The 18170-nt window shown below is 27.5% G+C and overlaps 1 protein-coding gene across 4 annotated transcripts in view; it reads right to left on the bottom strand.

Moving 5' to 3' along the window:
* Positions 1-18170, bottom strand: part of LOC136989648 (phosphatase and actin regulator 1-like) — a 92270-nt gene that overhangs the window by 49309 nt on the left and 24791 nt on the right. For 3 of the 4 annotated variants that reach the window (XM_067287870.1, XM_067287866.1, XM_067287867.1), the window contains exon 2: positions 1205-1378. In XM_067287870.1, coding sequence (XP_067143971.1) covers positions 1205-1378 — 174 coding nt within the window. Of the gene's footprint in view, positions 1-1204; positions 1379-8741; positions 8835-18170 lie in introns of all 4 variants that reach the window. The other variant, XM_067287869.1, reaches the window with a different exon arrangement.

Here is an 18170-nt window from a genome sequence, read left to right as displayed (position 1 = left end):
TACCCATAGAGCACATGTGAGACATGATGGGTAAGCAAGTATGGACAAACTGGAGTATCCATAATCTGGAGCAGCAGTTGCAAATCCGGACAAACTTTTGACAGGATGACATCAGGGCTTGGCATGGAGTCATACAGAGACTCCATGCCAAGCCTTATCTCAGCATGCATTACAGCTAGAGGAAGTTTCACAAGGTAAACATTGTAAACATTGCTTTGTTGCTATTTGCTATTAAAGTATCCTATAACTCTGAAATTGTAATCATTTTTTTTATCTATACTACTACATTGAACATGATGAATTTTGCTGCAATCAGACACTTTTTCCTAAGAGCTTGGATTTTTTTGCAAAAAAGTGTATATCATAATTAGAAGCTGACTTGTTTTTTATGTTTAATGTATAGATGATGTCTGTCATATTAAAAGTAAAACTGTATCAGACCAAGACTGATTCATGTTCTGTGATACTCCTTTTTCACCAAGTGACTTTTCTTTAGACTACTCTCTGGTTATTTGAAACTCCAATCACCAGATGAATACAAACTGCAAATTTTGCAACAGGCAGCATGACCCATCTCTTATTAAATTTAATAATTATAATTAAATTGAAATTTATTTATTAAATAATTTAATCCAGTAATCATTTGCCTTTATTTTTATTGTTAATTCTTATTTATTATTAATTTTTGTTGAGTTTATTATAAAAGTGAGATTAGAATGAAAATCCCAGACCAGCAAAACTGCAGAAAATTAGTTCTATATTTTGCTGAGATGTTAGATACATACGGTGCAAACTCAAATTAGTTAAACATGATTAAACTTATGATTTATCTTGATATCTGTATTTATTGCTCATTACTATATTACATTTAACATTTAATTGTTATATTATACTACTAGTGAGTGCAACTAATTCAATTCAAAAATAAATTTCTAAGTATACTAGTTTCAATCTTTTATAAGTAAAAATTGTTGTGAGAGACCAAGTGTATAATAGTCAGCCAATAATTATTAGTAATTGTTTATTTTTAAATAAATAGATATTAATTAATGCAATGATTAACTCAAAAATTACACAGTAAAGCTAAAATATAAGTTAAAAAAATTCTTAATATTTTTTCACTTATTATATTCACACAAAAAAAAACAAAAAAACTTTAAGCCTTCCATAAAAATAATGCAATATAACTGAAAAATATACTCACTTCTTGAAGTTTGTTCAAATTTATCACTTTTCTTTTTTCTTTTCCACTTCCATGGTTTAAACAACCTTCCCAATGCAGATAAACGACTATGTTTCCCTTCCATAGAAGGCGGTGTACTAGTTCTTGAATTAGAACTTAGAGAACTTGTTCTCATATTGTTACTGATTTTTTTACCTAAAATAAGAAAATAAATAGTAATTTGTAGCAACCATCTAATCAATTTTTAAAGACAAATAATCAAAATTTAACTTTTATTTCTTGTACAAAAATTTTGAATATGGCTAAAGTTTAATCTGATAAATTTATTCTAAAATCAACTATACCATTAAAAGTTTACTAATATTAATTAACAATTAATTAAATAATACATTCAAATTAATCTATAATACTACATTTACATAATTTTTAAATATTAAAAATTTAAAATTATTAAATAAAAATCATAATTTTATTGTTCAAGATATTATTGATAATTATTGTAATTAAAAATTAAAAAATGAATTTAATGATAAAAGTAAGCATTTTTGCAATTCCAATTTTTTACTTTTGAAAAAAATCTATTAATTATTATAACAGAAAAAAATATCAACACGATAACTTTAGCTATTGTTAAAACTGATTAACCAAGTCAATAAAAGTAACAAGACAGTTTCCTTAAAAATTTGATGCATATTTTCATATTGACAAAAGTTATATTTTGGATGATTTCAATTTATACAATCCATTTCAACATTTGAAATAGTATCAAAAGCAAATATCTTGCTCTTCAAAATTGTAATTTTAAAATACACTAATTAATGAAAAGATTAGAGAAACCTATTAATAGTATGTCAGTCCCCCTCAAGTATAAATGATAGCTGAAATCAGCTGAGGCATTGACCATCTGATGCAGGAGGGTTGCTGGAAGTATTGAAAATCATGCCTGGGGTGAAATGGATCAATAAAGCAAAGCATTGATCCATTTCACCCCAGGATCAATAAGGCAAAGCATTGTTCTTCTGAAATGCACCATTCCCTTAAATCGTCAAGAGAAGACTACAAAAGGGTATAAGTGATTATACAGAACATTAGCGAGATTGAGGCCGAAGTTTTAAACACGAAAATGTGTTCATTGAATGTTCAGCGCTGCTTTCCTGTAAGCCTAGAAGTTTGACAATGGCATTTGGAATGTCGAGCATGATTCCACTGACTTCCCAAACACCATTGTCAAACTTTTAGGTTTACAGGAAAGAGGCGCTGAACGTCCGACGTACAGTACACGTTTAAAACTTCGGCCTCAACCTTGCTATTATATCATTACATGACACTTAAGGATCTCTCCAGACATACTAAGGAACCTAGTGAGCTTCATGAGAAGGCTCCTCACATCATCACAAGGGCATCACTACATTGCAAAAGAACCAACCTGACAGAATGGGTCCATGGTTTCATGTTGTAGACAATACACTCAAATCCTTCCATCAGACTGATGCAGCTGGAAATGAGATTCATCTAGCTACACAACTCATTGCCACTCTTCAGAGGCCAGTTTTGATGTTCCTGGCACTAGGCAATGAACATTGTCTGATGATATGCAGTCAGCAGTGGCATACAAATAGTTTAAGGAATTCACTGGTTTCCATAGTTTAAGTTATGCAGAATGCTTTGTACCATCTACTCACATTACTTGGGGCTCTAGCATCAAGCCTTCAAGTGATCTGAATCACTGTTGTTCTTCAAGTCAAGTCTATACAATCTTATGGTATCTCTGTCATCCTATTATCAATGATGCATGAGTGGTTTCGTTTTCTTGCTGGGCACAGATACAGCCATGGATAGTACACCATGAGCTGTATCTGGTCTACTATCCAGATACAGCTCAGGGTCTCAGATTAGACAACCATTTCAGGATCTACTGAAATGGTTGTCCTTAAGAACACTGGGGTTGTTGCCACTTCAAAGATGGAATTGACTGTCTGTCTTGTGCCAACAATGCATTCACAATCAACATTGCTAAGAATAGATCTTTTCACTTTAAAAATGCAAAGATTCAAAATTAATTTCTGAATAGTTTCTTAAGTCATGTATCATGTAGTAATGTTCTAATACAACTATATGGTTGTAGAACATATTGAAAAGAAGTTAATTTTGAATTAAAATGGTATAATTAGCAAAATATCATTTGTACATTGAAAACTATAGGCTCCAAATTAGTTCTAAAAATTTAAAAAAAACCTAATTAATTACTATATTGACATAAGATGGCAACAATTACACATATTAATTCAATTGTATCTAAAACTAATTAAATTTTATCAGTGAAAAATTATTTTAATTAAATTTTATAAACTTTTTTAAGCTATAACTTTGTTATTTTTAATTAAATTAATAATAAACTTCTACAGTATCACATGCATGAAAGACTATTTATGAACATTTATAATCTTATTTATATTTTTTAGTTATTTTTATTTTGATCTTTATATTTGTACAGTAATACCTCGTTTAGCACTTAAGATGTGTTCCTAGACAAAACGCTAAATGAAACAGCATTAAACAAGGTAATTTTAACACATAGTAAATAGGGAAAGAGGGAACACATTGACAAAAATAAATAAATTTTACTTTAATTTTGTTATTTTTGTATTAATTTGCATAATAATACACTGTATGTTACATAAAATGTAAACATATGCACACAGAAATATAAAGTTCATTTTTGTGATGAAGGTCCTGGCTCTTCTGAAATCCTTGATTTTTTTGTGAAGTCATCTAGTGTCATTTGTTACTTTTTTTCCTTTCCTTAAGCAAATATGGGTAGCAAGAAATTGCATCCAAAATGCCTAGGTCTTGCTTTTGCACTCCTTTCAAAATCTGGATCATTTGCTACAATTTGATCGATGATTTTGGTTATCGTTACCAAACTTTTACTGAGGAAATCTGTAGAGAAATTCTGAAAATGAAGAGCCTAAAGAATCACTATTGCCAATCTGCCAGTTCTTGAAAGTTGTCGTTGGTAAGGCTCTCACGAGAAACTTGCAGTAACTCCTCAATATCATGCTCATCTATATCTCCTAGTCCTACTATATCAATTAGGTTGACAATTTGGTCAACGATAGGCTCTTCTCATTGACAATCCTTGGATAACTTCAGCCATACCTTCTTCCACACACTGTTCATGCATTCATCAGTTAATTCTTGCTATGCAAAGTCAATATTGCCTATGGCATCCATGATATATTTTTTCCAAAACTGCAAACAAACACACACAGATTTAGGGAAAGTACACCTACAACAAATTGTCACTTTTTGCTGATTAGTTTATGTTCGTGAATAAAGGTATTATACATAAATCAATGAAATGCTGCAATAATTTGAATCAGTGTAAATTTTGAGTTTCTTTTTTAAAGGCTTCAACTAGACCACGTTATATCGAATCACAATTAATCAAAGAAGTACTAAACAACATTTTACTGTATTTTTATTTGTACTTATACCTTATGTATGTACTTCATTTAATCCCTGTTATATTGTTTTGTATTTTATTTCATTTTATTTTTCTTCAACATTTTTTTACATGAGACCATCACATTATGTTTAACGAGTTCTATTTTATTTAAATTGTGTTTTTTGAATTTTGTTCTATGTAACATTCCATAATGTAAATATGGCTGTTAAAAATAGTTGAAAATGTTTGTTCTTTAAACTAAAATTAAAGAATTTATTGTAAGTTAATCTCTAAAATGCATATATTTACTTTATTGCCATCTTTTAGAAACATCTTTCCTAATTTATTTATTTACTTAAATACGCATTACTGTTTACAACTTCTTATCCATTATTTAATTGTGTCCAAACCAAATGTATGCTACCTTAACGTCAAGCATTTTAATTTTCTTAAGTAATTGAGATATTTAAAATCTTGTATTTTCATATATTGAAATAAATATAAAAAAGTAAAAGTATGATCATCTATGCTTACTAAAAAATTTTTAAAATCAGTAACAAACTTAGTAATAGTCTTTTAAATCTGTTTTATCATTTAACAAAACAGATTCAAAGGACTATTTGGCATAAAAATTCTTTTTCTAACACAAGGGATGTCAATTGTGCAGCCCATGTCATTCAACCTAGTTTGCCATCAAACCAAAAGTCCAGTTGACAAGAAATTTCTAGATTAAAGCATTCTAGTAGATTAATCACTTATTATTATTTGAATCTGTGGTAACCCCAAGTGCAGTGGTATAACTAAATGCAGTCCTCTACATCAGTTTGACATGCATTCTAACACAATACATAAAGTATAAAAACAAAAAAACTAATGAAACATTAGTAAATATTCCCCTATGGAAACACACAAAATAATTAGCATTTTAGAAATAATAGCACATTTTTTCATAAGATGAAAAAGATGTCAATAACTTCAATAAAAATTAACTTAAAAAGTCATTAATAAGCATATTAAATCAAGTGAATTGAGAGCTACTTAGCAAATAAAATAATAATAATTACAAATAATATAATATCTTTCAAAATATAAAAATGTACTGTACATCAAATTAATTTATATAAGACTATAGAAATAAGAAGAATGAAATATTATGTATCATAAATATGATTTTACAAGTAGCTATTTTGTCCAATTAAATTCAATCTTAACATGTAAGCAAAACAAAAAAAAAACTTAAAAAAAATAAAACTTTTTATTAAAAAAAATGAATATTTGAAATCTAAGTTTTAAAGTAACATAATATAGATAATAAATATGACACCAATAATTACCTTTATAAGAAACATCAATAATTAATAATAATGATTTTATGTATAATCAAGAAGTTATAGCAAACTATTATTAAATTTCCATCGTTATTAGTAAGAAATTAATCATCACAGAATTTAAACAAGAAGAAAGGAAAAACAAACAAAAACAAAAACATGAAAAACAGGAAATAAAACAAAGGAACAAAATAAAAATTTTGCAGTTTTTGTAGTTATTATAACACTTTCACAATCTGTGAATTAACAACAAAATATACTAAAAAGACACAAATTTACAATTTAAAAATTTCTTTAATTATATTAAACAGTTTATAATTTTATTTTCTTTAAATCTAGAAATATTTAAGTATAAATACTTTTTAACATTAAAATAATAATTTTATTATATTCACATTGAATTGTCATTTTCTAGATAACTATTAGCGAGGTTGAGGCCAAAGTTGTAAATGCAAAAACGTGTACGTTGGACGTTCAGCGTCGCTTTCCCGTAAGCCTAGAAGTTTGACAATGGCGTTTGGAAAGTCAGTAGAATCATGCTCGACATTCCAAACACCATTGTCAAACTTCTAGGCTAACAGGAAAGCGGTGCTGAATGTCTGACGTACACATTTTTGCATTTAAAACTTCGGCCTCAACCTTGCTATTCATTTTCAATATAAGAAGTCAAAATATTTTAGACATCTTAAATTTTACTTACAAAGTATATTTCCTCCATTTTTCAACTGAAATCTTACTTTACAGAAGTGTGCATTTAAAAATGGGATCTTAATTTTCTACATTCATAATAATTTACATACATTTATAAACAATAATTTTATTGAGATTTAACTTGATTTAAAACCTTAAAAATATATGTATTATTTATTTTTTTAAATTTATTCTAAGTTTTTCCAAGTATTGTAAAACAATGCTCAAAGTTTTAAAAATTATTCAAACAATTTACTTAGTCTTTTAAAATCAATGAGAAAAAAATAAATGTTAATGGCCTGATAATTAAAGTAAGTTAAAAAAGTATCAGCTACTGCTCTGAACAAATTGGATTTGAAAAAGTTCCTCAGAAATTTTAATAGAGTAAACTCTGAATTGTAGGATTGTTTCTCCTTCCCATCCCATTGTAGGCTTGGTCAAGCTCATAAGCATGTAAAAAAGTCTTAAATGTTCAAAGCAGAATATCAGTAAAAATTTTAAAAAGATACATTTGACAGCATTTAAAAGTACTTGATCTAATTTTAAAATTTGTCTCTATTTAATAGTTTGCCAAATTTATAAATTTAATTACTGATTATTACTTAATTTATCAGAATAATATACTTACTTAATATCAGAATACTAATGTAAATATATTGCCACTTGATTTTAAAAAATTTACACAAAACAGAAATAAGATTAAAATATGCATCTTTCAATACGTAAATGTATTACTAGTTATACCATCTACATATTCTGAATTATATTTCTATAAAATACAAACTTGCACCAGTACAAAAAAGAACTCCATTATCAGGATAACTAAGGATTCCTTATCATTTACATATTGGTATATTATATCTACCTTTTTCGTTTCTTTTCTTTCGAAGACACAATGTAGTGACGTAAACTTAAACACTGGGCAAATTTTTCATCCTTTTTATTCGGTTTATTACCAACCGAATAAAAAGGATGAAAAATTCGCCCAGTGTTTAAGTTTACGTCACTACATTGTGTCTTCGAAAGAAAAGAAACGAAAAGAAAATACAAAACACGGTTTCCTCAAGATAGATCTACCTTTTTGACAAATTAATTAAATCATTAAAATTATATTAGGTTATCTTTATTACAAACCAAATATTTTTTACATATACAATATGTATTAAGATATAAAAGTTATGCTGATAAAGTATTATCGGAAAATGTAAGAAACCTTGATACAATGATAAATAATAATTGAGTTTATATGATAATCTAATATGATTGGCAACTATAAGCTACTGACAGTATAACTCAACAGAATCACAAGTTGCCTAAAAGTTACAATTTTAAATACCACTCCAAGCAATTGATCAATTAAAAATTTTTAAAAATTAATTTAAAATTATCAAAAAGATACAATATGCAATGACAATTGCAAAATATAATTAAATTATAAAATTTAATTTAAAGGTTAATATCTTATGTTAAAATTAATAATTGGAAATTATTTAAATAATTTAGAAACTTCTTGAAAAAAGATCAATGTGGAGCAGGATACAAACTGCAACTTCTGCTTATCATGCAAATACATTATTACATATATCACTCTCAAGGGAACTCACTCCAACTTAAAATTGAGTTTCAGGGAAAAAGTTTTGAATTGAAATAACTTGACTTCCAGTTGCATTGGAAATCCGTATATAGTTAATCAGGAGCCTCCTGCCCCTAAGATTTCCATATCTGGTCTGAGATTTCATCTATCTAACTCCGTTCTTGAGATTAAGGAAAAACAGATGGATAACAGTGGAAATTTATAGATTTACAATTTTTTCAAATTGCAGCCCAATTATTTTTTAAAAATTCTGTAATGACAATTTGTCATATAAACTTTGAGTTTTTATAATATTAGTAAATTATTTGGAGAAGATACTTTATATATAATCTGCATGTGTACTGTACATAAACTAATCTTAAGGCATTCTGACTACCTTTTTTTTTATATTGAATATTTTGTATTACATAAATTCACAATTTCTAAATTTAAACTTTTGAAAATACTAACTTATTCTAGTGTATTAATAAAAGAAACAAGTTTTATGATATACATTACATTATGAATGATCTTATTTTGGAATGGATGACAGATGGTTATTCAGTTAATTTGTTAGGCAACTTTAATCCAAGAGATTGCAAGAATATCTATCTGTGGAAAGAAAAATGTATTTTTAGCTAAATTTCTAAATGAAAATTAAAATAAGTGACTTAATTATATAGTGTCAATTATTTGATTTAACTTTGAATTATAAAAAAAAATTGAAATTTTTGATCACTACAAAATATTATTCAAATAAAGATCAGACTTTTTGATATGCAATCAGAAATATTTTTCAAAATGAAAAGCTAAATAAAAGCTGAAAATATTCATTACTTAACTTTTGAACACTAATGTTCAAAAGTTAAGTAATGAATAAAAATAGATTCTCTTACAGTTTAAACTTAGTATCTGAATTTTAATATCTTATAAATTTATTTTAAAATATCCACTTTTAAAATGTTATAAATTAATTAGGATTAAGATTTAAGTTTATTTACATCATCATTTATAAAAAGATATTCTACAAAGACAAATGGCTTTTCCCCACTTAACAAAAAATCTTCAATTTCTCATACTGAAAAAGAACAAGTTGCACACATTAATGTATTCTTGCATTACAGTACAACCACTCATATTTTTAGAAATGTAATATTATTTTAATTTTTGTAATTTTTAATTTAAAAAAATTTATACTGCATTTTTAAACATTTGTCATAATGTCATAAAGTGCATGTTGCATTATGACAAATGCAGTTTTACTGAAAAGTGTGTTCTTGCATTATTATTACCAGTATTCTATGAAGATTTTGAATGCTATGGAGTTTCAAGTATTTTATACTAAAATAATTGAAGTAAAAAAACATTCATCTTATTACCAGTATTTAAGAAATTTTTTTTTCATTATTTTGAACAGTTATCTTCAAGTTTTTATTACAAACAACAAATCTTTATTCTTTCAAAATTAACACATACATTTATTAGCATTAATATTTTCTTTTTAAAGTTTCTATTAAACATTTAAACACACAAGTTTTTTTCTATTTATAAATAAATATTTAAGTTTTTCTTTGTTTGGAAAAAACTTTTTCCAGATTATAACAATGATCTAACAAAAGTATTTAATTTTTAAATAACCAATTTCTTAAATAATATTGGAACAATAAGATAAAAATACAAGATATTTCACTATCCATATTAATTTAATCATTTTTTATTTCAATTCTATTGGTTTGATTATCACTATTAGAGAACAGTCAAATTGTTTCTTTAACACTATTATAATAGTGTTAAATGAGTCCAATAATACAAAATAAATAATAATTAATAAAATATAAAATCTTTTACATTGAAAAAAACAATTCTTCACCTTATTTTCATAATTTTAATTCAATATTTAATACAACAAACAAGAAAACAAATATAGCATTATAAATGAAATCAATTTCATTTATAAAACAACAAAACACAGTATTCTATTTGTTAAAGAGGCTTGAAAATTCTATTAATTAATTTAAGGATGTGGAAAATTTTAATGTTATGTGTTTTTGTATATTATTTATGACTTTTGTATTAAATATTGATTAAAATTATTACAGAATCTTTCATATCAAATAATATAAAATCTGAACATCCATCAACCCAATTTTTAGATTAATGCCAAATGATTGCTGGAATAAATTTAATTAGTAATTAGTATCATCATCATCACAAGTCTCCAGAACGTGTTTTTGAATTCTGCCACACAAGGGTGTATGTCTTGGCAGCCATTAAGATACTGTCAGTTGTTAGGGTTTGCAATTTTTAGTTTCTCATCAGCAACATGCCTTATAAAACCAGTTCAAATAGTGTGCAGTGGTTGTCTGCCATAATAGCCACAGTTCTTTATAAGTGGTTTGAAGCTGTATGCAATACATACAAAAACATGATGCATTGAGATTGTCCATGTATTCAACCTTTCCAGTTACATTCATTTCTACATGATGAAAATTTAAGAAGAGATTGGGTAACTAGCCATGCATTTGCATCCAGCTAGATAAATAACTTTGCTATCATTAGACACACAAGTCCATGCAAAATGATTACTTGTAGATACAGTTTGTGATGGCTCTACATTTATCTCAAGGACATGAATGGTTTGTGACAATTTATCAATTGAAATTTCACCTACTTTACCACTTTAAAAATAATTATGAAAGTCAAAACTCCTATAATTAAGCATTTTTTGGTAATCATAGGCTTTACTTTTAATTTTTTGGTAATAAGGTATTCAAATAGATACAATTACAGATAGTTAATTATTTCTATCAATTTGGTCGTTATGTGCTACAAGTTGAAATCTAACCTATAAATAATTTATCGTTTATAAAAAGTTTCCATCTCTAATAATGCTTAAATATTACTCCACGTATTGAATGTGTGTGTAATAAAGCTCTTTATTGTTTTTATAAATGATGCTGTTGAGACCTTAACAGAGCTTTAGAGCATATCCATAGGAGCAAAAAAGTCAAAGTAACCTCTAAATATAACCCTTTGAAGATATAGCCCCCAAAATCAGCCGCACGTGATAACTAGTTGTGCCGAGCATGCACTAAGACTATTGCATTTAACTATTTGCCCACATGAGTATGTCAGCTTCAAGTAGCCCACTTGACTGTTTGCAGAGTACTTGATGTTATGTAGGTTTAGGGGGTGTGGAGGCTTGCCCCCACCAAGGTGCTAAGGTGTGAGCAATAGCAAGCACTGAGGCACATGACTACATGAGGAGCATCAGTGGGCACATCAAGGTGGGCAATAGCAAGCCTTGGCAATGTGGAACATGGAGAATAGGCAATGGTACTGGTTCAAGGTAAAAACAGTTTTCAGTCAGTAGAAGTAAATGACTTTATTATTTGTTATAGGCACTAATTGCAGTGTCTATAACATAACATGCTTGCAATCATGACATCCACAAGCAAGATGGCAATCTGAACTTTGCCATTGGGTTCCACATTTTGAGGTGAATATCTCAAATGGTTGGGTGTCCGACTTTTTCTTATTATTTGCCAATAAATATCGTTAAAATGCAGTGGCGTAGCTAAATATTCAGTGCCCTGGAGCAAGTAGGATCAGTGCACCCCTTTGTTCCTCGGAAGAAGTCTGGCAAAATTTATTTTGAACATTTACTTTAAAAACATATATCTAATTATTTCAATTTAAAACCTTACTTAATAATTTGAGATTCAAGGCATTTCAACAATGAGATATTCAATTTAATAAATATAAATATAATTCTTTAAGTACAGAGTACCTAATAATATTTATTACATAGTATATAAACTGTATTGACAAAATGTATGCAAGTTTAGTTTTATAACAAATACATAATAATACATAAAAAAACTTCAAGACTGACCGATTTGCAAACAAAAAAGCAAGAAAACAACAATCAATTTCTCTAGATCAAGTTGACAAGCTATTATTTTTTTCAATTGATGTAGCAGCCAGAGCTAAGACAGTTAATTTTAGTTTTGAAAAACTCTGTTCTGTTGTCACTGTCGTCACCTGTAAAGTTAAAAAAACTGAGGCATGCTGCAGTGATGTCGGAGAACCTACTTGAGGCTGCAGTGTGAATTAAAAGTAGTTTGGCAACTTCGCTTATACAAGTAATTGACTATAAAAACACATTTTAAATCGAAGCAACTGAGGTCCAAAACTAGGTGAAATGTTGGAGGGATATGCCAATTGTAACAATTCTGACCCTTCTGGAATATTTTTATCAGATGATGCAACAAGACTTAGGTGATAAGCACTTAAAAAAAGTACAAAATTGTCAAACAAATTCAAATCTAATAGATAATCAATTAATTATTAAATCCAAAAAATTTTTACAAATATTTTTACAAGTTTTTATTTTGACCTTTCTAACTTAGCATCCTCATGATTCATGTGCCTGGAGCAGTTTGCTCCAACTGCTCTACAGTAACTATGCTTCTGTTAAAATGTCTGATCACCATGCTGTAATGACTGTTAAACATGCAACAGGCTTAACAGAGCATACAGCATGACTCCCTATAGTACCTAGAAGTAGGCTTTAGGCCAATTTCGTGGGGTCTATATCTCACAAAGGGTCACATTTAGAAGTACGGTTGCTTTGACTTTATTGCTCTTATGGACATATTCTACAGCTCTATTAATGTTCCAACAGTGTTGTTCACATCTGCAACCTTACTGAAAACAACTGTCCATACAAAAATAAATTAGAAAATACAAGTTTGTAGAAGAAACTATGCAAAAATCCAAAAACTTTGCTTTTGACTTAATTCTGATATCCTGTGAATATTTTGGATTACTTTATGAATTAAATGGCCATATAAGTATTTGCTGATAGATAATAACAGTGAAATATTAGTAAAATTATAGAAGCCAATTTTGTCAATTATTTTCTAGAGAGAAAAAAATTAGAAAATAGGATTTAGGTTTTCTTAATTTTACTTTTAAATTTTTATTAGTTTTAAGATGTTTACCCACCATGCAAGTAGCACACTTTTTTCTTTACGTTACAAAAATTTAAACTTGAGAATATTTTCAATTGTTTTTACACTTTATAATTTAAAATGAAAAACTTTTATCAATTACTAACAAAGTGGTCATTAGGAACAAATTTCTATTAATCATTTCAAAATTGATTATATTTTCAATTGTATAGTTTTGCAGTTCCATTGTTCTTGCAGTATCTTAATGGTGGTGCGAGTGTCACTACAGTACAAGAAAATACACGAATCTTCTCTAGAAACTTGTGGATAGCCCAATGTAATCTGACAATCATTTGGCATTAATATAAAATATGATTTTATATTTGCCAAAATATTAAATACATCACACAAAATTATTTGATTCAAAAAAATTAACTAAAAGTTTTTAATTGTTCCTTCATAGTAACTTAATAAAATTACTCATAATGTTCTGGTTGTAACAACTAAACAAAGTGTAACTGGAACAGAGATAATTAAACAGACCTTTTACTTTCAAAAAACAATTTAAATGAGAATTGTTTTGATTATGCAATAATAATAATTAGAATTCTAATAATTTTCAATCTTATATACACCTATCCCTCGTTTTACACGGTACTTTTTTTTACACGTTTTCGCTTTTACACGGTTTAAAAAAATATATGTAGAAAATAAACTGGCTATGATCAAAAAGAACAATTTTTAACTCTAATCTACATCTATATTCTAATCCACCTTAATTATATGTTATAGTTGATATTTAGGATACTAGGTGACAGTTTTATTTCAATCCGTCAAATAGTAACCGATAAACCGATATAGGGTACTCCCCCATACGCACGAAGTTGCATTCGTTGCACATAGTTTTAAACCAGAAAATTTTAATTTTTCATATTCATAAGTAACAAACGATTACATTATTTTTAATTACATTTTTTACATTACACAATTACATTACATTTTTATGAATCTTTCAGATTTTATTTTTTGTTCCTTTGTTCTTTGTATTTAATTAATAAAAGAATATATTTTTTTTTGCCTTTCAATATTTTTGTTTGATTTATGTACCTTTAAAAAATTGAAAAAAATTCATAATTAATAAACAACGAAATTATGCGTTTTTTGCATACTTTTTGATTTACACGATTTTACATTCAAAAAGATACAAATTCGATTTACACGTTTTTCTCAGGAACCTATCTTCCGTGTAAATCGAGGGATAGGTGTATTTGGTTCATTTCTTTTGCATGATGATGATTATGAACTAATAAAAATACTTGTTTTATCAAATATTTTTTGCTTAAATCAAAAGATATATTTCTGTTAAACTTTACAACTACAATTGAAATTAACACATTAACTCTATATATAATGACTTTAAACTGTTACAAGTTTCCTTTACAGATTAAAACAACATGCTGATATTAAATAATTAATGAAAATTTTTTTTAATAACTTATATATTAGAAATATCTAAGATATGCTAAAATTTTATTTACATTTATTATTGTAATTTCATGCAAATAACCCACAGGTTATCTGCATTTAAAAGAATTTGAAAAGAAGTGCAAGTTATATGGAGGTGAATTATATGCTGATTTTAAAAACACGCACACAAAAACCAAAGTATTCAGTAATAAAATATTTTACTAACTAAACAAAACATTTTCAATGGTTTTAAACTGTCATCTTCAGGTTGTGAATACATTAGCAACATGGAATACAAAATAGAACATAATTTTAAATGGATGGAACAACAATTTCATAATTTCACTAACTAAACAAATGTTTTCAACTATTAAATAATAACAACTACAAATAAACACCAATAAACCAGCAAAAAAATTATTAAATTAAACCAAAAATCAACAGTTTTAAACCATAAAAAAAAGTAAATAAATCACACCTTTAAAATCCAGCAATGAATTTAATAAAATAAGAACATTTTTGATCAGTTTAACTGACCTTCTTCATTTACAGAAGGACGTGAATACAAAAATTTTAGAAGAACATGAGAACAAGAATTTCTAAATAAAAACAAGAACAATGAATTCCAATAAAAGTATAAATAAATAATCAAGATCGAAATAAAATAAGTGAAAATAAACGAATAAATATCACTTAATAAAATTAAAATTAATTAGATGCAGACAACTTGGTGACCACAAGTTGTCTGCATCTAATTAATTTTAATTTTATTAAGTGATATTTATTCGTTTATTTTCACTTATTTTATTTCGATCTTGATTATTTATTTATACTTTTATTGGAATTCTTGTTCTTGTTTTTAAATTTAAAAAATTTTTGTATTCATGTTCTTCTATTTTTCCATTCTATTGTAACTGAAGGAGGTCAGTTAAACTGATTGAAAATGTTCTTATTTTATTAAATTCATTGCTGGATTTTAAAAAGGTGTTATTTTTTGTGATCTATCTCTCCAGTTAGTTCAAAACATATGGTTTTAAACCATTTTGAAATTGTTATTTCATCCATTTAAAATTTATACTCTATTTTGTATTCCGTGTTCCTAATGTATTCACAACCTGAAGATGAGAGTTTAAAACCATTGAAAATATTTGTTTCATTAATAAAATATTTTATTGCTGGATATCTTTGGTTTTTGATGTGTTTATTTTGACATTGTTGCATCCAGTTATATAATTGTTATCATCATGTTTGTGTATATGCTGGTTTTAAAAAAATCAAAAGTTTGAGTTGATTCACACTAATTATTTTCACATTTAATTTAAATAATTGGGGCAGTTCATAAACACCTGCAAATGGATGGCCAATGAACACAGGGGCAACTCAACATTTCAGAGCTATATCAGTAGCCACTTCCCTGTTAATGCTAAGAACCATACCACGCAGGTAAGGTTATCTCAAAGTGACATTAGGTAAAATAATACACGTGTGTTATGCCACCGTACTAAGTTATTGTCTTTGCTAACATGTACTTGGACTGAAAGTTATTTAATATTTTAAATTTTACACAAATGTTAGTTTAATTAATATAAAATGGATTTCAACATTATGGTTTAAAAAATAAAGAAAAAAAAGGTAATGTATCTTTAGTTTCAATTTCATTAATTATTATTTTGAATTAAAAACTTTAATAATAATTTTATTTAATAATTAACAATAATTTCTGAATTAAATTTATTATTAATTAATGTCAGTATTAGATAGCAGTATAACTGTCTACTTTAATAATTAATGTAAAATAATTTTTTCTAAATAGTAAGCAACACTATAGTCCAAATAATCATGAAATTAATACGATTATAAAAGATTTGGGCTTGGTTGTTTATGTATATCTACAATAATTTGTTAACTAAATGAAATAGGAGTCATCTCAAGAATTAAAATATTGCATCTTCTAAACCACATACAAGTAATTATCTTACTTTCAATGGCTGACCTGGAGGTACTGTACAGGGTATACAATAGAATGAGTTAAAGATTTTATTTTTATTCTTGAAATTTTCTGCCAAATATATGCTGTTGCTGGTTATCTGCACAAAATTACAATATATGTATGACAAGCAATAAAAATATTTACTGTATGACAAACATGTAAAATTTTATTAATACAGAAAAACATTTAAGCAGCTTACATTATTTTAACTGTTATTAAAAATATGAACAGGGTGATCCATTTGGGATGTCAAAATTAAACATGTGTAGAAAATAAAGTAATGCAATTTGAGATTACTAAATATTATGTACATGTGTTGGAAGATTGTCAGTTTCAGCTTAAGAGAAATTCAATATTCAATGTGGTCACCATGGTGGACAGTACACAGTTTGTTCCAATTGAACTTACAATCACACTACTGCAATGCTCGCAGTTCTTACATATAATACAGAAAACTTTAAATACCAACACACAATTCTCTGAGACATGCTGTATGGAATGTCACATTCCACTGGCAAATGACTGTGTTCTTTGGACTCTGAATCGTGGCTTGCCAAACATCCTCCTCTCCTCTGACCATCACATACTTCCTCCGGTATGAAGAAAGTCAGACACTTGTGAGAACTTTTGATATCATTCCACAATATCCCAATATGATGGGACATGGTGACACTCAACTTGCTGGAACTCTTTCTGGATATGAGTAACATCCTCCCATTTCCCATACCATACTACACACTGGCCCTCTGCTGCAGTGTGATTGCCATTTTGCATCCTCATGCATGTGCACTACCATGTAGCAAAGTATTGAAATGAACATACACCACCCTGAAATTGACAACCTTCCAACACATATACAGTGGTGCCTTGTGTTTTGAACTTAATTTATTCCAGAAGATCGTTTGAAGTCCTAAGCAATTTTTTCCATAATAATGGAAAGTGAATTAATTCATTCCCTGACTGAACAATATCCATTTTGATAAACTGAAAACTGCAAATACACATTATTTAATGTAAAATTAAGACAATTACATGCTCTAATAATAAATTAAATCTTGAAAACAAATAAAATGCATAAATAATGTATAATAAACTGAAAAATTCATTTACTGGTCATACACTGTTGACTTCAGCATCTTAAACATGGCCATCAGATCGGCCACATATGTACTGCTTTCATGCTTTGTGATAAGTTCCTTTTTCATTTCAATTGTGATACAACAACCTTTCTTTTAGAGTGTTGCTTCCACACCCTTTTCTGATTCCATAATTAATAAGTAAAAGTTATATTGAGTTGAAGAGAAAGTTTTTGTTTATTTTTAACAGCTGTCATTACTTAACATAATTGTGTGATTTACTTGCAACAATCATGAAATTTAACTCATTAACTCAAGAGATTGTATTCTTTATTTAGAAGCTTATTTTAAACTTTTTACTTCATATTTTGTTTGAATAAAATCAAGTCAAAATGTCTTCAGATAAAAAGCATATCCAGCATGCTACTCTATGAATTTTGGAAAGGATATAATACCGTAC

Source organism: Centruroides vittatus, unplaced genomic scaffold, assembly GCF_030686945.1.
Source record: "Centruroides vittatus isolate TY-2023 unplaced genomic scaffold, ASM3068694v2 scaffold_752, whole genome shotgun sequence".
Taxonomy (NCBI): Eukaryota; Metazoa; Arthropoda; class Arachnida; order Scorpiones; family Buthidae; genus Centruroides; species Centruroides vittatus.
The sequence above is the reverse complement of the archived record's forward strand: the minus strand, read 5'-3'. Positions and strand labels throughout refer to the sequence as shown.